The 24,199-nt window shown below is 44.8% G+C and overlaps 1 protein-coding gene across 2 annotated transcripts in view; it reads left to right on the top strand.

Annotated features, from left to right (window-relative positions):
* The window catches only part of ATCAY (ATCAY kinesin light chain interacting caytaxin), a 146,439-nt gene that overhangs the window by 80,068 nt on the left and 42,172 nt on the right, over positions 1–24,199 (top strand). For both annotated transcript variants that reach the window (XM_069216270.1, XM_069216271.1), the window contains exon 9: positions 16,511–16,609. In XM_069216270.1, the coding sequence (XP_069072371.1) occupies positions 16,511–16,609 (99 nt within the window). The remainder of the gene's footprint in view (positions 1–16,510; positions 16,610–24,199) is intronic.

The raw sequence follows: 24,199 nt of genomic DNA, 5'->3' as shown, positions 1-24,199 counted from the left end.
ACTATGATAACTGTATTTAATTTCCACAGTTATTTATTTACTGTGTTTTTTCTGTAACATGTAACAAATGACATATGGAAACATAATATGTGTACGCTAATACCAGAGGGGAGTAAAACAGTTATGTTTCCTTAATGGGAATAAAACTTTCCAACAATATTTAAAAACAAAAGATTTTGAAGTGCCCCAGAAAGGCTTTCACTATAAACACTATAAACAACCAAATGTATGAAAACATTGTAAGCAACCATAAAAATGGAATCTCCGGGGCGACACTAATTGCATTCAAGGAGTGGCATCAGAAGAAAATTACTTACCTGTAACTATAGTTTTCCAGTATTGGAATCTTTCATAGATTCACATGCTTGAATCATTCCCCGTCGTCGAGATGGGAGTCCCCGGTACCTTAGAAAAGACAATGTCTCCATAGACATAATAATAATGCCTTACATCCCTACTTTTAAGTAATCTATCCAGGTCCTTATGTAAAAAAGGACCAAACTCCAGAATCAACCAATCAGATAATCCCACCTTCTAGAACACTCCTGAGAGAAGCTCCAGTACCTCAGATTTTCTAAGCACTAGTGCGTATCCTAAAAGTCGATTTAGAGAAGGAAAAAAAGGTGAGCTTCCCCCGGGAGGTGGGTGGGTCGCATGTGAATCTATGAACAATTCCAATACTCCAGAACTATAGTTACAGGTAAGTAACTTATTTCCTTACTCCAGTATTGGAACTTTCATAGATTCACATGCTTGAATCAGACTATAAAGCAATATCTACAGCACACTGCATTAACAATAAATCTTTAGAATTACTGATAGATACCTATCTTATCCGATAAAGCATATAAGTATCCTAACATGTAAAGATGCTGTTTCTTATAAGCACAAATATTAATGTCCGTCAACAATGATATCTACATATAAAGCACAATTATCAAAATATGCAATGTGCAGTACGAGAAAAGAAGGATGGAGAGAGGCAGAGTTAAGCTCACTGTTACTGGAATAGATGCCACAGGACCACCTTTCCTACCGCCAGATCTCCTTGAGGTATGGTATCCAGACAGTAGTGTCTTGTAAACGCATGTGTACTTTTCCAGGTGGCCGCTCTGCAAATGTCTTGTAGGGGTACACCTGCGAACAGTGCCATCGATGTTGAGACAGATCTCGTGGAATGTGCCCATATTGAGAATTGTAAAGGCTTTCCAGCTGCCTGGTGACAAAACTTTACAGCAGCTACTATCCATCTTGCTATTTCTTGTTTCGAAAGGGATTGGCCCTTTCACGGGGCACTATAAGCGACAAATAACTGTTTTGACTTGCGAAAATGTTTGGTTTTCTCTAGATAAAACTTAATACATCTTTTGATGTCTAGTGAATGAAGAGCCCTTTCTGCTGGAGATGACGGATTTGGGATCAAAGGTTTGTTAATGTGGAAGTCCGATGGTACTTTGGGAACACATTTTGGGTTTGTGCAAAGGATCACTCTGTCGTGTTTAAATTGAAGGAAAGGCTCTTGAATGGTTTGAGCCTGGATTTCGCTGATACGTCTAGTAGAAGTAAGAGCCACCAGAAGAGTAACTTTCCACGATAAGTATTTGAATTCCGCTTTGTGGATGGGTTCAAATGGATGTCTCATAAGCTCAGATAGAACCGTGTTGAGTTGCAGGAGGGTAAAGGAGGTCTTACTGGCGGAAAAGCTCTAAAGATTCCTTTGAGAAATTGTTTTATTAACCTGGAGGACCATAAAGACGGAGATGTCGGGGAACGTCTGGCCGCCAGGTGTACTCTAATGGATGCATGAGCTAATTTTGAAGATGCCAGATGGAAGAGATAGGGCAATATCTCCCTTTGCGGTGACAATAGTTGATTAATCTGTTCTTTCTGATACCATAAACAAAACCTTTTCCACTTCAGAGAGTATGTTTTATTTGTGCTATCCGCTCTGGCCTTTGAAAGTTTTCTCCTACATTCTGGGTGAATGTTTAAATGGACAAACCCATTGTATTCAGGAGCCAGGCTGATAACTTTAGTGATTTGGGGTCCGGGTGCAAGACTTAACCCTCGTTCCTCATTAGGTGATTCGGTGAGACTTTCAGTGGAATGCAGTCTTTCTCTGAGAACAGGAGCAAATTCCAAGAATCAATGTTGGTGAGGCCAATACAGAGCTATCAGTATTAGTCTGCAACGCTCTCTCTTAATTTTTGTGAGCACTCTTGAAATCAGGGGAATATGTGGAAAAGCGTAGGTGAATATTCCGTACAATGCCATCGAAAGGGCATTCACCTACGAGCCCCGATGGTGATCCCAGCTTGTATAGAAGCAGCATTTGGTGTTCTCCGGAGTCACGAAGAGATCTAGGTTGAGCTTTCCCCATTCCTTGATGAGCTGGTCGAGAGCTTCTTGGTTCAACTCCCATTCGTGACAAGAGGATGTTAGTCAGCTGAGGGTGTCTGCTGTTTTGTTCTGTTTTCCTGGTAGGTGTTCTGCTCTTAAACTCACCCCATTTTGAATAGCCCAATTCCAAATACTTTGAGATTTGCGAAATAGGAGAAGAGACTTTGTTCCTCCCTGCTTGTTCAGGTAATGCATCGCTGTTGTATTGTCCGTCCCTATGAGAACCGCAGATTGTTTTATTCTGGGGAGGAAAGCCTGCAGAGCCAGAAAAACTGCTCTTAGCTCTAGAAAATTGATGTGATATTTTTTAAAAGAGCTGTTCCACCTTCCGCTGACCAGTAGGTCTTGTAGGTAAGCCCCCCATCCCTCCAGAGAGGTGTCCGTGGTAATGACCAACAGGGGTCGGTGGGGCAGAAATGAATGACCTATTGCGATCTTCAATTGTTCTTACCACCAGTGGAGCGCATCCATCATGCGTGGAGTCACTGTGACCGAGTCGTTGCATGAGCCCTCCTTTTGAACCCATTGAAGATACAATTCTTCCTGTAGGGGGTGCATTCTTAGGTGGCAATATGGAATTAGCTGAATGCAAGATGACATCATCCCCAGTAGAGATTTGTAACTGTGTACCGAAAGAGACTTTTATTTTTGAACTCTGGTTGCTAGGGACATCAGTTTGGTTTGTCTTTCCAATGTAGGGAAGGCTTTGTCTCTGACTGTGTCTATTGTCACCCCTAAGAAAGTCATTACTCTCGCTGGCAAGATCTTTGATTTGTTCCAATTCAGGGTCAGACCCAGTTCGTTGAATAATTCCATGCAAGCCGTTGTAGAGTTGTGAGCCTCTTAATATGACCGCGCTTTTATTAGGCAATTGTCTAAACATGGAAAAATCTGGTGTTTTTTTCCTTCTCAGCCAAGCTGCTACCAGAGCCAGACACTTTGTGAATATTCTGGGGGCAGATTTCAGGCCAAATGGAAGAACTCTGAACTGGAAATGGCTGCCAGCTACTGTGAAATGAAGGAATTTTCTGTGGGCAGGAGAGATCTGGATATGAAAGTATGCATCCTGTAGATCCAGGGTTGCTAGAAAGTCTCAGTGATTCATGTGGACGAGAATGTCCTGTAACGTGACCATGTGAAAAGTTTGACGTTTGAGGTATTTGTTCAAGTCCCGGAGGTCGAGCATGGGATGCCATTCCTAACAGTTATTGCGTATTAGAAAGAAACGGTAGTAAAAACCTCTGCCCTTTTCCAAAGAAGGAACTCTCTCTATTGCTCCCTTCTTTGGCATGGTTTCAACCTCTAACGGGAGTTGTTTTAGAAGGTTTTGAAGGAAGGTATGTGAAAGGTGTGATGGTGGGATTTTGATGAACTCCAAGGTGTTGCCAAATTGAACTATTTTTAATACCCACTGGTCCGACGTTATTTCATGCCATTTTTTTCAAAAGTCGGGATATTCTTCCCCCTATTCTGTGAATTGGTGGCAATAGGTAGCAGGAGCCTGAAATTGGTCATTGGGGACGAATTGTTCTTTGCCCTGACGTGCTCTACCCCTAGGAGGTCTAGAATAGGACACCTGGGGTGGTTGTCTTTGTGGATATTGTGTTTGAAACTGCTGAGTTGCATAGGAGGGATAACAAAGGTTTTGAATACTCCCTCTATATGATGGGATTCCTCACCCTCTGGAGGCAAGAAAAGGCAACTTCTTAAACTTTAGGGTACCCAATGATATGGCGGGGTCTGTGTCAGTTTTAATCGCTTGTAAGGCTTCATCTACGTGCTTGCCAAAAAGAGCCTCCCCATCTACCGGAAGGTCCAATCCCTTATTCTGTACTTCCGGTCGAAAGGTAGTTGCCTAAGCCAGCCATGCCTATGGAGCACCACCCCACCTGTTAGTTGTCTAAAAGCAGTGGTAGCAATATGCATTGCGCAATCAATAACCTCAGCCGAGGTGCGCTCCCCCTCTAAACAGGATCTTCTTTGATTCCACCTTTGAATACTCCTGAAGCTGGTCCAGTTAGGAAGCGATATCCGCCCATAATTTCCTGTCGTATCTGCCCAAAATAGCCAAAGAGTTTGCTGCTCTCACTATAAACCCTGATATAGAGGAAAACCGCTACCCGGTGTTGTCTAGCCTTCTACCTTCTTTGTCTGGAGGTGCTGAAATTGGTGTTGACGGATTCTCTGAACGCCTCTGCGCAGCCTGGATTAATAATGAGTCTGGCTTTGGATGCCCAATGAGACATGTTGGAGCGTCTTCTGGAGCCCTATACTTTTTGTCTAACCTTGGTAAGACCGCAGTCACAGTAGCCGGGTGTTTCATTACTTTCAGACCTTCCTTCCAGATGTAACTCGGTATGGGTATGGAGCGTACAGTTTTTTGAAAGGGCTCCTTAAAATCGTACAGGAAGCAGTCCCTTTTTTTAGATGGCATGGGCAGCACAAATCTCTTTGCTGCTCTTTCAAGTAGATTATGGAAACCCCCAATGTCTCCTAGGGCTAAATCCACCGGAATAGGCGATAGAGATGATGGGGTTGGTAACACATAGTTGTCCCATTCAGATTGCATGTCCTGGAGTTCACCTTCCTCCCTCTCCTCGTCTGAGGAGTCTGTAACTTGTAGAAAGGTTCTCTGGGGGTACTCCTCGCCGATCCAGGCAACGACATAGGTTTTGGTACTGGAGTGAAAGGTACTGATGGTGGGGGTTCTGTTGGGATTTATTCTGACTGTGATGCCGACGGAAACCTCTTTTTGTAGTCTGTTAACATAAGCTGGAGATCAGAGATAAGGGAACTTGGAATACAGATCATATCCTCTGGCACACCTCGTTGATCTCTCTGAGGGGAATAATACTGCTGGTCATATTCGTCTTCATCATCTTGACACTTGACCTGGAGCTGAGAAGGACTATCAGCCACCCCAAATGGCCCATCATCATCCAAATCTTCCTCCAGTAGATGGGCCGGAAGTAAGGGTGTGACCTTACTTGGAGACCTGGCACATGGTGTTATGTCCCTTTTTCTAGTCTGAATTTTTCTCCTCGTAGACGGTGCCGTCAATTAGGTCGTCAACTAAGTCATCTCCATCTGCGAAGGTTCGCCTTTGGTCGCCGTCTACAGTGTCGTCGGCGATGTCGTCATCACAGGAATGGCCGTCGACGATGGTACTGACGATGGCGTCATCGACGCCGTCATCGATGACGTCTTTATCTTCATCATTGACGGTCTGGACTTAGATACCGTTGACGTAGACATTGTAAATGAGCAGGAAGTAATAGTAGAAAGGCTGGTAACAGTAGATGTTGTCGCTGATACAGATGCCGTATATGTTCTCGTCGACGATGCTGTCGAAGACAATGACTTTGTCGACTGTCTGTCATCTGCGGCTGAAGAAGGCTTTTTAAAAGTAGTAATGATCTTCGGTGAAGGTGTGGATGGCTCTGAAGAAGGTTTAGAAAACTCCTTTGAAGTTGAAGGCGCTGTTTAGATTTTGATGAAGATTTTCTTTCATGAGGTGATGTTGTTAGACTGTGGCCTTCACCAGACCCTTGTGAGGTCTTTTTAAAAGCTTTAGAGGGTTGCCCTGAACCCTTTTCAGAGTGAGGTGAGCTTTGTCTCTTTTGGGACTTTTTGGAAGACCAGGAAGATTCCCCACTGTCAGAATCTGAGATAGTTTTTCCTTGTTTTAAGCTTTTGGAGCCATTTGAGCATCTTCCCTCTCTATCCTTTAGAGTTTTTGAAGAAAAGTTATGACATACCTTGCATTCAGCAGCAGAATATTCAGGATAGAGGCAATATATACAGTCTCTATGTGGATCCTCAGAGTGGAGTCTTTTCTTTCCACATGTACTGCACGCTCTGAAGAGAGTTTTCCTCTCTCTGTCAGACATTCTGATGATAAAGTCAGGCCCCAGATATTGTGTGAACAAAAACACTCCAGAATAGAGACTAATTCCAGAGTTACTTACCTGTATCTGCAGTTCTCCAGTATTGGTATCTTTCATAGATCCACATGCTTGAAACACGTTGTCGAAGTTGGAGTCCCATCGTACCATAGTAAAGTAGTATGTAATAGTATCATAGGCTATGATGGAAATGCAAAGTCAGTTTAATACCTATCTATGTTCTTTTTTTTTTTTTAAAGGACCAAACTTGAACTATAACCAATCAGGCAACAGCACCATCTAGAACAATCCTGACAGAGGCGGAGTCTCTCAGATTTTCCAAGTACAAGTGTGAATAATAATCCCCATCTTTGAGGGGAGCCTCTAAGGGGAGGAGGTATAGTAGAATCTGGTCAGGTGATGCTTCCAAGGGATGCAGGTTAGATTGCTGACACTGTAAGCAGAATTTTCCATTTAAAACTGTATGTCTTGTTTGTTGATTTAGCGCTTGCTTTGGCCAGAATGTCTCTACATTCTTGAGAGATTTACATCTCAGAATTCGTTGAATTCAGGAGCCATGCATGTAATTGGAGAGAGGCTGGTTCCGGGTGCAAGATCTGGCCGTTGTTCTTCAACAAGAGGGTTTGGATTTTGGGTAGGCGGATGGGATTGGACTCCGAGAGCAGCAGGAGCTCCATAAATCAATGCTGCCTGGGCCATTTGGAAGCTATTGGAATGAGGCGGCAGTGCACCATCTTCATTTTGGTGAGGATTCATGGTATGAGAGGGAAGGGGGGAAAAGTGTAAGCATAAATCCCTGACCATCTCACTGAAAGGGCATTCTCCCACAACTTTAGGAGCAGGTATCGACTGGGGTTGAACTGGCATTTGGCGTTCTTGTCTGTTGCGAAGAGGTCTAATGCTGGTTTGCCCCAGTGTGAGAATATCCTGTCCAGTACCAGTTGCTCCAGTTCCCACTCATGGCAACTGTCTCAGGTTCTGCTGACAGTGTCCGCTAAGGTATTGTTCACTCCTGACACGTGCTCGTCTTTTAGAGGTATTTTGAGGACTGTGAGCCAGTTACAAAGGTCTTGAGCCTCTTGAGAGAGAGATAGAGACCTGGATCGCCACTTCTTGTTGATACATGCTGGTTGTATTGCCTGTACGGACTGGCACATAGGCTCCTGCTATTTGTGGCAGAAAAGCTTGTAGAGTGAGAGATATCACTTTCAGTTCCAGGCAATTAATATGCACTGATTTTTGAAGTGTGGACCATTCCCCTGGATTTGTAGGTCCTGCAAATGGCTGCCCCAACCCTCCAAAGAGGCATTGTTCGTGATGACGAAGTCTGGTACTGAAATCAGGAATGTGAGGCCTTGAGAGAGATGATTTATGTGAGACCACCATGCTAGTGTCTCCCTCATCCATGGGGTAATGTTGAAGGAGCCTTTTGACTGGATCCATTGTATCTGGAGCTCTTGCAATGACCTCATTTTTAGTTGTGCCAGCGGGACTAGGTTTATTGCAGAAGAGATCATGCCCAGGAACAACTTGGACAGGCGTACTGAAACAGACTTTCCTTTGGAGATCTGTAGAGCCAGGCTTGATAACCTTCGATGCCTGTCTGGCGATAGATAGGCCTTTTTTGCTGACTGTATAAAGGTTGGCACCCAAAAACATTATTGTGTGACTTGGAATGGTGGAGGATTTTGAGTAGTTTGCAGTGAGGCCTGGCCTGTGAAACAATGATAGGCAGGTTTTGGTAACTTTGGAAGCTTGCTGTGCTTTTGAGGATTTTAGAAGCCCGTCATCTAGGTAGGGGAATACCAGATGACCTTGCTTTCAGAGTGTGGCTGCCACTGGGGCGAGATATGTGGTGAACATTCGAGGAGTGGACTTGAGGCCAACGGGAAGGACCTTGCATTGGTAATGGGTACTGGCTACAGTGAAATGGAGATACTTGCGATGCTTGGGATGTATGGGAATGTGGAAGTACGCATCTTGTAAATCTAAGGATGTCATATGATCTCCGCTGTTTAACAGGTGGGGATGTTGGATAAAGTAATCATACAGAAAGATTGTTTGCACAGAAATGTGCTCAGTTTCCTGAGGTCTAGGATGGGTCACCATTCCCCTGTCTTCTTTTGTACAAGGAAAAAACATGAGTAAAATCTCATGCCTTTTTGATGAGAAGGAACCTTTTCTATTGCACTCTTGGCCAGCATTATTAGGGCTTCTTTCTTCAGTAAGTGAAGATGAGGTGGGTGCACTCCTTTTGGAAGATTGTTTGGTGGTTTCGGCACAAACTCCAGAGTATGCCCATAGTTTACTGAGTCCAAAACCCATTTGCCCGATGTTATCTCCTTCCTGATTGGACTTGCTCTCTAAAAGAGGTAGCCTTGAGTCATTGTTGGAGCCTCAAGACTGCTGCTCCGGCCAACTGAGAGAAACCTGTGGAGGTGATGTCAAGAGCACAGTGTATAATTTCTGAGGAAGTACGGTCTCTTTCCTGTAAGATGTTTTTTGCTTCCGCCTTCTTGTCTTCAGGGATCAAATCGAGCAGACTGCTGACATATAACCACATCTAGAGGTCATAGCACCCCAGAATCGCTAGTGAGTTGGCTGCTCAAATGGTGATGGCAGACATAAGAAAGAATCTTTTCCCTATGTTGTCCAAGCATCTGCCTTTTTTGGTGGCCCAGATATGGGACCGGAAGCATTTTGTTAGCGCCTTTGCGCTGCTTGTGAGATGACAGAGTCAGGTTTGGGATGACTGGTAAGGCAAGCGGGGAATCATCCGTGGCTTTATATTGTTTGCCGAAGGGAGAGGGTTCTGGCGGTACCGTGGCCGGATTCTTCATGATCTTTATTCCCTCATTCCAGATATGGGGGTTGATTCTGAACCCGGCGGTCTTAGACCGCCGGGGCCAGGGTCGGCGGGAGCACCGCCGACAGGCCGGCGGTGCCCCGCAGGGCATTCTGACCGCGGCGCTTTGGCCGCGGTCAGTGCAGGAAAACCGGCGGTCTCCCGCCGGTTTTCCGCTGCCCCTAAGAATCCTCCAAGGCGGCGCAGCTCGCTGCGCCGCCGAGGGGATTCTGACCCCCCTACCGCCATCCTGTTCATGGCGGGAAAGCCGCCATGAACAGGTTGGCGGTAGGGGGGGTCGCGGGGCCCCTGGGGGCCCCTGCCGTGCCCATGCCAATGGCATGGGCACGGCAGGGGCCCCCGTAAGAGGGCCCCGCAAAGTATTTCAGTGTCTGCGTGCCACTGCACCCGTCGCACCTTCCCACTCCGCCGGCTCGATTACGAGCCGGCATCCTCGTGGGAAGGGAGTTTTTCCCTGGGCTGGCGGGCGGTCTTTTGGAGACCGCCCGCCAGCCCAGGGAAAAACTCATAATACCCTCCGCGGTCTTCTGACCGCGGAGCGGTATAATGGGGGCGGAATTCTGGCGGGCGGCCTCCGCCGCCCGCCAGAATCAGAATCACCCCCATAGTCTATAATGGGGATAGCTCTCACAGACTTTCTGGCTTGCTTTTTAAAATCTTGAAGAAAGCAGTCGGACTGCTTAACAGAAATTGGAAGATGGAATTGTGCTGCAGCCCAGTCGATCAGATTATGAAAATGACGATGTCCTCTGAGAGAGAGTGTGAAGGATGAGGTGGTGGAGGAGACGGTGTCGGAACAAGGTAGTCATTCCACTCAACCCGCGGATTTTGAGGATCAGGGATCACGCCTTTATCCCTCTCATCCTGTGAGAGGGAGTGGTCCTTTCTTGGAGGTGCTGCGATATTCGAGGCAGGTGTCATCTGGGGCGTTATCAGCACAGGGATGTTCCTTGGCAGGATAGGAGAAGCAGGCTGGAGTGGTGTGAGTGGCTGCTCCTGTGGAGGTTCAGGAAATCTTTTTCTAAAATTCAGCAGCATGGCCTGTAGATCTTCATCTAGAGAAATAGGCATCTCAATAACATCTTGCCAAGGCTGAGGATGCAGGTGATACTCATAGTGCTCATAATGGCGCTTAGGAGGGCATAGTATAATCAATAGCATTGTTATTCGTCCTTCTCATCATCATCTTCCTCCTGGTATTTCACCTGGAGCAATGAAGGACTGTGTGCATCCCCAAAAGGCCCATCATCATCCGACTATTCTGTGTCGGATAAGTGACTGGGTAGCAAAGCTAAAACCTTGCTTGGAGGGGTCACTTCAGGCCTTAAAGCAGTCTTAGTTATATTTGTAATTTTTATTTTTTATCAGTGGTCCCGTCTATGACATCCCCAATGACATGCATGTAAACTGAGGCATCGACGGCAAGAATTCCCTCATCGATTGTGCCGTTGTCAACGATGCTGTCGTTGACAGTGTTGACATCAACGTCGCTGCTGTTGACGGTGTTTTTGTCAGTGGTCTCTTTGTCGATGGCATCTTCGTCAACGTTGGTGTAGTTGAGGTCAGCTCTACTGTAGACAGTGACTTAGTGGAGGAGATCACCTTGGTTGGCAAAATGGGAGCATTAATAGCTGCGGTTGTCGAGGTTCTCGACCACGGGATGAGTCTGTGGACAAGATGGTGATGACGGTCACTGTTGTCGTCAATACCAACGTTGACGATGATGTCATAGTTGACGGTTCCGAGAGGATTTTATTTGTTATTGGCGTCAATGGTTCTGAGGAGGGAGAATGCTTTTGCTCTCCTTTTTTACAGGTGGAGTGGAGGGTTGGGAGGAGGTTGTTCCTGAGAAGATGAGTTTAAGTTTTTCCTTTTTCAGAAGGTCCTTATGATGTAGCTTCAATGTCTTTCTGCTCTTCTCAGAAGCCCAATGGTCAGATTATCTTGACCTTTTGTGGGGTCTCGCATATGAATCGCTGTCCTTAGAAGAGAAAATGCTACAATTCTTGCACTCCTTTACTTGATGTTGAGGCGTACTGCTAGAGGCAATAGAGACAGTCTCTGTGTGGATCATCCACATGTAGCCTTTTCTTCCCATAGGACTTGCAGGATCAGAAGAGGCCTTTCTTAGAAGTCTCAGACATTGTGGATAAAGAAATGTTGGGATATATAGTGCAGGGACATGCAGTAGAAAATCTGAGGGACTCGGCCTCTGTTGGAAGTGTTCTAGAGGGCGCTGTCGCCTGATTGGTTATAGTTCAGGTTTGGACCTTTTTTTAAAAAAGAACATACATAGGCATTAAACTGACTTTGCATTGTCATTAAAGTCTATGATACTATTATATACTGCTTTACTATGGTACCGTGGGTCTCCCACTTCGATGATAAGGAATGGTTCAAGCATGTGAATCTATGAAAGATCCAATACTGGAGATATGAATTAGAATAAAAGTAGTTGCATGCAGACTAGAATTCATCAGATACAAACCTTACTGTTCTTGTTCAGAATCTTTCATTAATACAAAGATGATGTTAGTAAGGCTTTGGGTAGTAATAAACACTTATTAGGAAGTGCTATCTAATTGGTTATCAGTGTAATTATTCTTATGGACAGATTCTTCTAACACCTATATATCCCTTTTCTATAAAGTTTGAAAACTGAAGCCTCTACCACAAAATCTGTTTATCTCTTAAGCACTTGTGAAGTGACAACAAGTATGTTTACTAGATGGCATTGTCTTCAAGGTCTTAGATTCCAGCTAGCTCCCAGTGAGGATGAGGTTCTAACAAAACATAAGCTGAGCTCCATATTTAAGGGAGGTGTTTGTACTGGGTCCAGATGGACTGAAAATAAGAAATATCCTTCATATTTTGCAAATTGGCTCTCTGAACACAAACTACACAGTGTGCTAGCATCACTGAATAAGTCCTGTCTTGGCAAATGGCCCAGGGACAAAGTAAAAATAAAAAATTGGAGGCAACACCAATCTGGAAAAAAATAGATGCAGAATACCCCTATCCCAGCATTTATTTTAAGCTAGATTTTAGAAGGTAAAGAAGATAAGTACTATTTCTTCTGGCAAGTTCTCAAGTCCATATACTTCTCCAGACTCAGATTCAAAACATATTTCATTTGAAGGCAGAAGGGGATCTTGTGGAAGGACATTTTATTTTTACCAGCAGGTACAGGTCGTTATCTAGTAGTTTCAGGCATCCGACAGTGGAGGCATTCAGAAGCAAGATGGTCATGTTTAGGGATGAAATGTTGAGCCACAAGATCTTGACTAACATCCTGGAAAGCAAGTCTAGTCTACATGGAAGCCTCTTGCATGGATGAATGGACAAGGCATATAATGTGCCTACTTTGAAGTTGGGGATTACCTTTGGAAGTAGGGGAATCAGCAGAAAGATGTGCAGAAATGGTTTTGGTTAGTCTGTTGAAAAAGTATTCCTCTTGAACTGAGGCTCTGGGAATCTGGAGATAAAGGCAATATATCAGATCTTCTCCTCTTGTAAAAAGACAAATCATTGGAGCGCCCAACACAGTGAAGCTATCAGAGAGCACTTTGTTGTTCATCATCTGTGTATGCTGCTCTACAATAGGTCTTCTGAGCTCACAAACATTTGAGTTCTGAAACTTCTAGAGGTGGACTGGCATGACAGAAATGTTCACATCCACAGCCAGTATTTTATCATTTGGACCTCTTTGAAAGCACTCAGACATTGTTGTCTCCCTATGTGTTCACATAATGTGGGTGTATTGTTGGTTTGAAGCTGATCCAAGTTGTTCATTGCAACTAAAGACTTTAGAAGGTAGATGGCCCTCTCCAACTCCACATGTGTGTTGAGAGACCACTTGCCTTGATTCTTGAAGTCATCTATTTGGGCTCTGCAACCCTGGAGAAATGAATTTGTGATGACAGTTGAATTATTGGTTGTTTCTGAAAATGGTCTACTTGGAACATCTTCCTGTTGCACCATCACAGAAGAGACAAGATTGCGTTGTTCAACAATGTTCTGGTGTCTGTATGCCTTTAGTCCTACTCTATTGGTAAGTGGAATAACAAAGGCCCCTGCAGCCCCCACAGTGTGGAGGGGGCCATCGAGCTCCAGGAGGCCCCCTCAGCACAGTAGCATGGCCTGAAAGCTCCTAAGTGAGTGCAGGGGGGGGGCTATCGAAGTACTTTGCAGGAGGCCCCCCTCATGTTTCATTGCACCACTGCCATCACTCCTCCAGGAATTCCTAAGGGAGCCTCATTTGTAGTCTGGAACATAGTTGTAGAAAGATGCAGGACAGCATCAAGTCCACAAGAACGAACGTTTGATAAACTGAGGGTCAAGGAATGGATTGAAAGCAATGCCATTTGTCCTAAGTAGACTACAGTCTATCTTCCAAAGTAAACACTGTGTTTGGTGCATTTAAAACATTTCCTAGGGATTGGATTCTTCACACAGGGGAAAGAGATGATTTGTCTATAGGGATGTGGAGACCTTCGGTAGGTTGGTTATTCTTAAGTACTTGTATATTTTGTACTGAGAATCTACTTGAATAGCCAATTCTTGAGATTAGGGATATGAAAAGAAATGGAGGGACATCTAGCTTCTCTCAAAAAGCCTATGCAATCTTCTAGAAAGTCCAAATGCCTTTACAGTAAGAGTTCAGGAGCAAGTCTCTCAAGTTGAGAAATGGAGGGTTGAGATGCAGGGTCTGGCCTCTGAACTTGAATAGGAGAGCCAGTCTTCATGCCAGTCTTTTGTGTAATTTGTCCATGAAGCTTGGTGTACCACCACTGTTATTGCCACACTGGAGCGATGACTATCATCCACCATTTGTCTCCTTCAGCTTAATGAGGTAATTTGTAATCTGTTGGATTGGAGGAAACGGGTAGACAGACTTTAACCAGTTGACCAAAAGAGGCTTCCCCGCTGGTAGAAATTGGATGCGTTATTTGGCCATTTATGTTGTCTGCGTTTGTGAATTAGTAGATATCTAGAAAGCCCCATTTGCAAAAGATGCCACGCCAAACTTTGTTGTTTAGAACCTAGTTTAGGTTCTTTTGTATAAATCTGTGGAGAGAATCTGCTTCCACATTTTGGATGCCCTGGAGGTGAACTGCTATGATGAGCAGGTTCATCGCAAGCAGCTATTTCTAGATTGCTTGGGCCTATAGAGAGAGAGAGACAGGGCTCTCGATAGTGTGCCTTCCTCCTTGTTGATATAATGGATTGTTAATGTTTTATCCATCTCTAAACCTCGGTAGAAGAGACACAAGGGTTAAAAGGAGTTCCCTTAGTTCCAGAAGATTGATATGGTAAGTCTTCTCTTTCTGCGGCCACAGTCCTTGGACTTGCAGGCAATCAGAGTCACATGATCACCCAGAAACGTGGCTTGCCTAGAGGAGGTTTGCTCTAAAATGTGAATAGTGTCACAGCGCTCATAATGTGGAGGGTGGGGGTGCTCTTTTCCACTTTGCAAATGCAAAAACAGCAGATGATTGACGGAATTTAGAGCCAAAACAAACATTCACTCCCAGTCACAGATCTGGGTTTAATCCATCAGTTTTTTTGCTTGCCATGCCATTGCAGTTTGGACCCTGCCATATGCAAATCAGTCTTGACCCTGTTTCTCAAGGGAACAATCCAGCCTGAACTGCCAGGCCAGGTTTTCCCTGGACCAGAAACAAGCATTCTGGGACCGCTTTCAGGGAATCACCCTTCATCAGCCAGGCTAGCTTGAATCTGGTGGTATAGCAAGCACGGGACCCACGTCTGGGATTACCCTTCCCACTTGGGGTGGCAAATGCAAAAACAACAGATGATGGACGGAATGCAGAGCAAATCAAACATTCACCCCAGTCACAGATCTGGGTTTAATCTATCAATTTGATGCTTGCCATGCCATTCCAGTTTTGGCCAAGCCATATGCAAATCAGCCTTCAGGCTGTTCCCCATGGGAACAGTCCAGCCCGAACTGCCAGGCCAGGTCTTCCCTGGACCAGAAACAAGCATCCTGGGACTGGTTTCAGGGTATCACCCTTCATCAGCCAGGCTACCGTGAATCTGGATGCATAGCAAGCACGGGGCCCACGTCTGGGCATACCCTTCCCACTTTGGGTGACAAATGCAAAAACAACAGATGATAGACGGAATGCAGAGCAAATCAAACATTCACCCCCAAGTCACAGATCTGGGTTTAATCCATCAGTTTGTTTGCTTGCCATGCCATTCCAGTTTGGACCCAGCCATATGCAAATCAGTCTTGACCCTGTTCCCCATGGGAACAGTCCAGCCTGAACTGCCAGGCCAGGTCTTCCCTGGACTAGAAACAAGCATCCTGGGACCGGTTTCAGGGTATCACCCTTCATCATCGAGGCTAGCGATGGATTAAACCCAGATCTTTGCGGCTGGGGGCGAATGTTTGTATTATTCACTATTCCATCCATCATCTGTTCTTTTTGCATCTGTTGCCCCAAGTGGAAAGGGTATGCCCAGATGTGGGTCCTGTGCTCATTGTGCCAATGGATTCAAGCTAGCCTAGCTAATGAAGGGTGATACCCTGAAACCGGTCCTAGGATGCTTGCTTGCGGTCCAGGGAGGACCTGGCTTGGCAGTTCGGGCTGGACTGTTCCCATGAGGAACAGGGTCAAGACTGATTTGCATATGGCTGGGTCCGAACTGGGGTGGCGTGTTGAGCAAAAAAAAATGATGGATTAAACCCAGATCTTTGTGACTGGGGGTGAATGATTGCATTGTTCAGCATTCCGTCCATCGTCTGTTCTTTTTGCACTTTTCCACTCTGCAAGCATTGGACACAGCCCACAAGCCTGAATAGGAGTTGTGATGCAGCCAGTTGGTGCTCTAATTTCAGGTTTCAAAGTTACAGAAAGGTTTGCTCCTTTAAGGCCTTTCGCAAACTAGCATGAAATCCCCCTCCCCTGGATCAATAGGGGCTTGTTAGTATCATGTTTCAAGGAACCAATCGCCTACCCACTGAATATACCCAACCTCCCCTATTCTATGGTTGAATAGTTTTTTTAAAGAGCCCAGTTTTGATAATTTAAGATGACAAAAACGATTTTTTTTAAACTGCAGAATCCGTGTCACCACTACCTTGGTGCAGGAAAGCTGGGGTATTCAAACAAAGCCTCGATCATTTCTCTTGATAGCTGAGTCAATATACTAGTGGATATATGTGACACACCACCATTAGCACAACATGTTGCCTATGTCATTTAATGCTGTGCATATTGTTCTGCAAGTGAAAGAAACGATGCAGGTTGTTTGAAAGGTCTCATGCTCATTAAGGTCTTGTTGCAACCTCATTCTGTGTCTTTTGCAGTGTGAAGTTTATGAATAAGATCCAGTATGTGCACAGTCTCGAAGAACTGGAACAGACAATCCCCATGGAACACGTCCAGATACCAGAGTGCATACTGCAGTAAGTGATAGACCTCTTATTCTTATGGTGAGCATCCAAACTGCATCCTAAAGTAATTGACCAACCAGGCAATCCTACAGTGGACGTACAGATTACATCCTACAAGTGACAGGCATGGCAGTGTAGAAAGTCAATATTCAGACCTCATACTGCATACCACAATAACAGGCATATACATTCTCTCAATAAGCACCAAACTGTATTTTGGAGTAGGTGAAGATATGGCTAAAGATAGGTTCAATATCCTGAGCCCAGAGGTCATCATGAAGTGAGTGACAAAAATGGATATCCACGCAGTGAGCATACTACCCACAGCTAACATCACACGGCAGGCATGGCAATCTAAGTAGTAAACATCCATATCCCGACCACATTCCAGTGGATGTGACCAGCATAACAATCTATTTTGTGCTGATCTAGACTAGAGGTTGCATCATGCAGGACATGTCCTTAGGCTAAACATTCAACCTGAAGTAAATGAAAGACAGAGGAATTTATAGGATAACATGCATGACCTAGAGGGCATTGTGTGGTAAGTTACAGTCTGAATAGTCAACATTCATATCTCAAACCACAGCAAAATACACAACAATCTTCAGGATAACCATCCATAGCCCAGATGCATAATGTGGCAAGTGACAAATCCAGAGGGTCAACAAAAAGACCACAAACTGGGTATGTTACATGTTTTTTAGTTGACCTCTAAGCAGTGGTTAATTTGAGCCGGTGGTTTCCGGTGCAGGGCACCAGCACTTATTGTTGAGGGCTGCCACTTAATTTTCTTCCTCAAGCATTTACTGCGAGCATTACCTCAGATGGGAAAGACGGAGGAAGAGAAAAATGAAAAAACGTCACAAAAGGAGAAAGCAGAAAGCTGCAAGAATGAGCTGAAGGGGCAGGGAATGGCTGTAAGTGGATTAAAGAACCCCAAGGTGGCTTTAGAATTACGCTGCCTCAGTATTCCGGCTGGCACATTTGATTGCAGCAGCTGTGTGTTTCAGAGGAGAGCTTTGGGCACCGTCACGTTATTAGTTACAAATTAAGCACTGCCTCTAAGCATGTTTCTTGCAGATGTGTGTGTCTGTATACGTTATTTTTATCATGGATTCAAGAATTGCCTTCAAGTGGCACATTGCGAGTGAAATAGAGCCGGGTGGGCTGTTCCATTCTGGGCAAAGTAGGGCACAGGATGTATACCACCTCTTAATTAACATATAATGGTTTCAGAGTTCTCAGACACAACTCTACGGCCATTGTTGCTTATCGGAATTTTCCATGATACTCTTTGCCAACTGCTTACCCACGCCACCCAACAGGTATTCCTCACTCTGGGCGGTGTGTACTTTTTCATTTTCCTAACCTCAGCTAACTTTAGTTTCTAAATGTGGTCTCTTGGCTGCCCAACATTGTTGCTCTAACTGCACAGTCGTTTCTTTCCATCATGAAGATGATCCTTTGATTGTCCAGTTTGGGTTGAAACGTCAGTGCTTTCAAATTGACCAGGATAAAGTGAATTGATACCGCTTGGAATACTCCGTAAAGAAGCATTTTTTTCTACAATTTACCTAAACAAATATTATAATTGTAGTGTTTTTTGGTGTGACAACACAAACACTGAACTGAAACACTCACCATTATTAATTATGGCGTTCCAAAATAATTGTAATGATATGGAACAATAACACTATGTACTATACATCATAGTTGGCACTTGAATGACAAATCAGACTGGAACAATAATATTCTATGTAAGTGGGGCTTAAATGGCAATAAATACATTTCACTTGCACACCCTTTTAGGATAGTCTGATATCTCTTCCCGTACGGAAAAAAGATTAGCTAGTAAATCCATTGTTCCTTACCCTTACTAACCCAGGTCCCACTTGGCATATTGGGTAAACTGCATTACGTACTGTACATCAAGGTATGTCTGTCATGTATGTGGCTTGCTGCAGTACAATTTAAGCCATATTTTGAAAGCACTGGATGAGTTGTGATAATGTTACCACAAAGCCAATGAAAATACTTTTTCAGTATTTTATGACGTTATTTAAACTATTTATAGCTTTTATGGAGGGACTCATTTTAGTCAGCATTTGGAAACACATGAGATGCAATTGGTTTACAGTAGGTTAGGTTGAGATATGTCACTGGTGACAGTCTTTTATTTGGCAGGAAGCACTAAGTTACCATCAAAGACCTCTTACAGAATGCGAAACCCTGGAACCTGCATGGTTCGTGAATCTCAAGGGAGTGCTCCCTCTCCTCACTGAGCTGTGCTGGCTTCCTGTGACTCGCTGTATCCAATTCAAAATGTTAGCAGCTGGGCTCATAGCAATGAGCGGGATGGCCCATAAATACCTTCAGTATTACGTGTGTCAATGCCATCTAGCACGCAAGCAGGATGACGAGGCCTGGGGCTTCAGGGATGTACTTACCCTGCAGAGAGTATTGCCAGCGACGTGCTTCCCTCCTAGGAATCCAGCCCAGGCCGACCCCGTTCTGTCGTGAACGGAACAATTTGCTGATCACATAACAACTACCTTTGTTACAAATGCCTCATACATTTTGTTTGTAGTCCAGAATAACCTTGTAGTTTGACTACTTGTGGAATCAATTAGAGTAACATGTGTACTACAGTACGATACGGAAACTCCTGCTGCAGGTGGGAGCCAAGGTTTTGCACCAGGTTTACCAATAATAATAAATAACACACACAAATGGGTTTTGTACTGGTTCTGATATGTTAGATTTGGTCTTATTAAGTTGGTTTTAACAAAACCTCAAAGATTTGTGGAAAATTGACTGCAAAACCCTGAGAACTAAATTAGCGCTCCATTGTTCATCAGTGATGCTCCACAAATGGGCACAAATACTGTTGGCCTCCGTGTTTCCAATTGACTGCCATCTTAATGAGGAGGAAAGTGCCTGCTAAGGACATGTTTCTGTCTAGTCTCTGTTCATTAGGTAGACTGATTAGGAAAAGTGTTAGTAACCTGTACTCATCATGATTATTCCATCCGAACTTACATATAGTACTATATTATTGAGTACTTGCAGGACCCGAGAGCACTTTTTATAGTACACTTTATAGTATTCTTTTTCAAACTAAATAAGCAACAAAAAATGCCCACAGGATCATTTTACTATATCCACATAGCCAAATTATCTAAACAGTACATTTGTCTGAAAGCATCACTATTTTCAACACTTTTGAAAACTAAAATATAAATGAAAAATTAGGCTTTACATACACTGCCCAACACTTTGATAACTGACACTGCACTTTTAGGAATTCCAGAAGACAGCCATTGGATCCAAATATTTTCGAGAAACCAAGTGCTGATGCTTTTCTACTTCAAAGCGCATTATGATCGAAAGCAAAGACGTTTGGACTGTGCATGAATTCATGGAGTGAGTTCAGGCAGACATGATGCGGGTCCTCTAGAGCCCGGTGGTTAAGCTCTATGTTTGGGTGGAGAGTCTTACCCAACAACCTGACGAGAAAGTCTGGTCTGTCCAGCAGTATTCTTTCATTGCAGAAACAGGCTGAGCAAGTTTGGGTTCAACCGTTGTCTCAGCCAGTCTTAAGTAATGAGGATGACTGTCTTTTTGTATAGTCACATCTCAGATAACACCTTGGAGAGCAAGAAGAGACGTGTAGGTGAATGTCGGTGACCAGCATTCACTAGTGTCAAATGCTCTGGTAATTTTGCAGTTGAAGTCATGGCATCTCACATGTTTTTAGTAGCAATCAAATTAATATGAGGGGTACTCCAAACCTGTCATGCAGAATGCTGTAACTTACCACATGTTTGTACTTTTTAACGTAACATCTGCAGACAACTTTTGCTTTTTAGTTCTGGAGAATTGGGAGATGTACCAATTTTACAGATGTTGCTCGCCAGAGAACAGTGCCAGAATACCTGTACATTCTTTGACAGAACTATGGGTCTGGGCTTTCCCCTCTTTGGGGATAAAATGCATCATGGATATATTGTCCATCTGAGGAAGAACTGAGGAAGCTGAAATTGATGTCAGGAAGGATTTAAGAATAGATGAACTGCCTGTAGCTCCACATATTGATGTGATATAATGTCTCTGCAGGGCACTCCTTCCTTAGTCCCAGCTCTCCCCTAGTAAGCTCCTCAACATTCCATTGAGACATCTGTAATGCTGTCTTGTATTGATGGGGGTTTCTGGACTGGAAATCCAGTCATTACAATGTGCTGTTGGCCAGTTGAACCTTGCTTTCCCAATCCTCTGTTACAGAAATCACCGATCTTCCAGACTTTTCTATACAGGTCACGTGTACAATTTGTCATTGGGTACCAGGAGAAAGCATGAGGCTGAGATGCCAAAGAGCAAGTAAAGCTTGTCTGACCAATGGAGAAAAAAAAGGTTTCCTGTAATTCTAGTCCTCCTCTTGTGGACCTCTCATCAAAGCCATAAGCGTTGAATTGTTCTGTCCTGTGGGGGGTTCCCTTAATACTTGAAATATAAACATATGTATGTACAAACACTTTTCAGTTGAAAAGTACTCTTTCATATAGTAAGATATCTTTTCAGGCTAATCAAAGCTTAACATTGGACAAAGTTAATGTATTTCCATTTTAAAAAATGCAGCCAATTTTACGGAAACGTAATAAGGGACATCTTTCACAAACATTTTTTTTTAAATAAAGGAAAGGACCAGTAGGGAAATGCTAGCAGATAGTCTGTCAGAGATATAGGCTGTAAAACTGTCACTGTACTTTTAGAAAATCACTATCCTCCAATGTCCCATTGTGTCCCACAAATGTAAGGTCAGTTCAATTTTGTGGTGGATAGCGGATTCTGGCTATAAAACAAACAATGCTAGTCAGGGTTGGTGCAGACCCTTTGCAACGGATCCTCTCCCAGGACGCCGCAATAAAATGCCTTGCATGTGTTTGCGTTCTGGCTGATTCATTTCTTCTATTGGTCCAGTTTCCACTTCCCCCAGTTCTCCTAAACTTTTAAAAACCGCAAGAAGCCACAGTCTCATCTGTTCCTCCTGAAGCCTCACCCTACTATTTTATCTCTGTTCTTAAATGGTGGTAGCAGGGAAGGGAATAAGGATTTGGAGCTGGCTTCGTGTATAAATCAAACAGTTGCTGAGACCTTGGACATGGGATCACCTCAGGATGCGTTGTTATGCCAGACTATTGGAATAGGTCATAGGTCATCAATGGTTTCTCTTCTAAGCTCATCTAATTGTTTTTCTGGGTCGGGGCAGAAGTTGATGCAGGGACGCACCCATGTTGAATCTAAAAGACACTATGGGTGAGCCTGAGAACTGCCCCAAATGCCTAATGTCTTCCTGTTGTGGTCAAGATGCTGGCCTAGATATGGTCCCACCGCCTGAAAATCTGCTACACAATTACATTCCTTTAGAGTCTCATGGGGGTTCCTGTATGGTATTAAGCGAAGGGGACCTTGATATGCCAGGGGACTATTCCTTGACAGATATTGCTGCTCTCATAGAGGAGAGCCAGAAAAGGGAGGCCAACTTGAGCCCACCTATTGCTTTGGGTATGGGTTTGGAGATGGACTTGAGCTCACCGTCGCAGTGTTTACACAGTCATCCATCATTACCAGTCCTCTACAGCAGTATGCCATCTCTGAGGGCCTCGTTGCTGGACACTATGAATACTACAAATGGTGATTTATCTGCACCCGCAGGGGGACATGTATTTGTGCAGTCATTCAATTTCGAAGGACTTGGGGCAGAAGGTCAAAAGCTGTCAACTGCCTCCGCTCAGTCTCCATGCAAGAAGGTGGAGACTGGACAGGTTCGGGTGCTGCTGTGACAGAAGATACTCCCGAAGGGGCAGTCTGATCGGCGGATCGATGGCCATGCTCAATAGCTCAAGATATCAAACTGTCTGTGCCCAGTCTGGAGCCACAAGGATTACTTGATCTTCTTGAGAACTCTGAGCAGAAGTTCCTTACAGGAGGCCTGCACTCCACTCAAGATGAAAAGCGCCATCGAGTGAGTGCCACCCTGTAAACTCCAATGGCAAAACTACTGACATTGCGCATTCTGTGCAGAGGCAAATAGATCTAACCAAGGCTCTCTCGACTGCTGAAAGAGACCTTGTGCCACCTCTGGATGAGGTGATCCACTAAGCATTGTCAGCTGCGTTTGTCTGCTCTGACGATCAGAGAGCCTTCCACATTTGAACCACCTGGGATATACCCTGCTGTTCCAGCCCCGTCCAGAGGCTCAGAACCTCTTGACAAATGGCCCATGACCCCACCTCACCCTGCTTATTGCAGTACCAAGCGCGGTAGTGTTGTCTGTGAACAGCTGCACTACCTTCCATTTGAGAGAGGGAAGATATGGTTTCAATGCTAGTCTGATCGCCTGGATCTCCAACAGATTGATGTGGAGTCCGGACTCCACCGAAGACCAAATGCCTCTGATCTCCACCTCTCCCAGGTGGCCGCCCCATCGCAGGAGTGACGCGTCTGTCACTACTGTTAGATCCAGTTGGGGACGGGAGGGGGATCTGCCTCTGACCCAATCACGGTGCGTTAGCCAGCAGTCAAGATCTCCTGCAGTGCCAAGATCTGGACCATTTCAGAGAGATTCCCCCGATGCTGCGCCTACTGGAACTTCAGGTCCCACTGCAGAACCCGCATATGCCATCTGGCATGTGTTGCAAGCAGGAGGCCATGAGGCCCAGCAGCCTCAGAGTCATTCTCACCAAAATAAAGGCTGAAACAATGGTATCATAGCCTGAATATCCTGGACTCGCCAATTGGGAGGATAAGCCCAAAACTTCACGGTGTCCATAACAGCCCTTATGAAAGGGAGCGTCTGAGAGGGAGTCAGGTGTGACTTTTGCATTTTTATAGTGAACACCAGCCCATGCAGGAGGTCTGCCATAGTTTAGAGGTGGGAGACCACTGCCTGGAGCAAGGCCGAATTCAACAGCAAGTTGACGAGATAAGGCACGACTGGAACCCCTGATCTGCGCAGATGAGCTAAAACCACCCAAGCGGCGCTGGTAAGGCCAAAGGGTAACACGGAGAACTGAAAGTGCTCGTGGCCCACCGTGAACCACAAGTAATGTTTGTAGGCAGGCAATACGGGAATGTGGAAGTAAGCATCCTGCAAGTCCACTGCTACCATCCAGTCTTCTGGGTCCAGGGCAGACAGAACCTGAACCAGAGTGAGCATTTTGAATTTCTCCTTCCTGAGGAAGAGATTGAGGGACCAGAGGTCTATGCTAGGGCAGGGGCCCTTGTCTATTTTGGGCACCAGAAAGTAGTAAATAACAACCACAATCTACTCCTGGCACAGGGACCCTCTTTTTATGGCTTCCTTGGCCAAGAGAGCTGCAACCTCCTCGCGGAGAAGTGCCAAGTGATCCTCTGTCATCCGATAGGAGGATGGTGGCATGGATGGAGGGGTAGTCTCAAAGGAGAGAGAGTAGCTCCTTCCGACTATCTGAAAAACTCACCTGTCCGATGTGATGGATTGCCAGTGGAGCAGGTGATGGCAAATCTTGCCTCTGACTTGTCTCTGGTGGGGAATCGTCAGATATGGAAGGTTTGTAGGCA

This window comes from Pleurodeles waltl, chromosome 12 (assembly GCF_031143425.1).
Source record: "Pleurodeles waltl isolate 20211129_DDA chromosome 12, aPleWal1.hap1.20221129, whole genome shotgun sequence".
Taxonomy (NCBI): domain Eukaryota; kingdom Metazoa; phylum Chordata; class Amphibia; order Caudata; family Salamandridae; genus Pleurodeles; species Pleurodeles waltl.
This window is presented reverse-complemented; position numbering and strand designations above follow the sequence as displayed.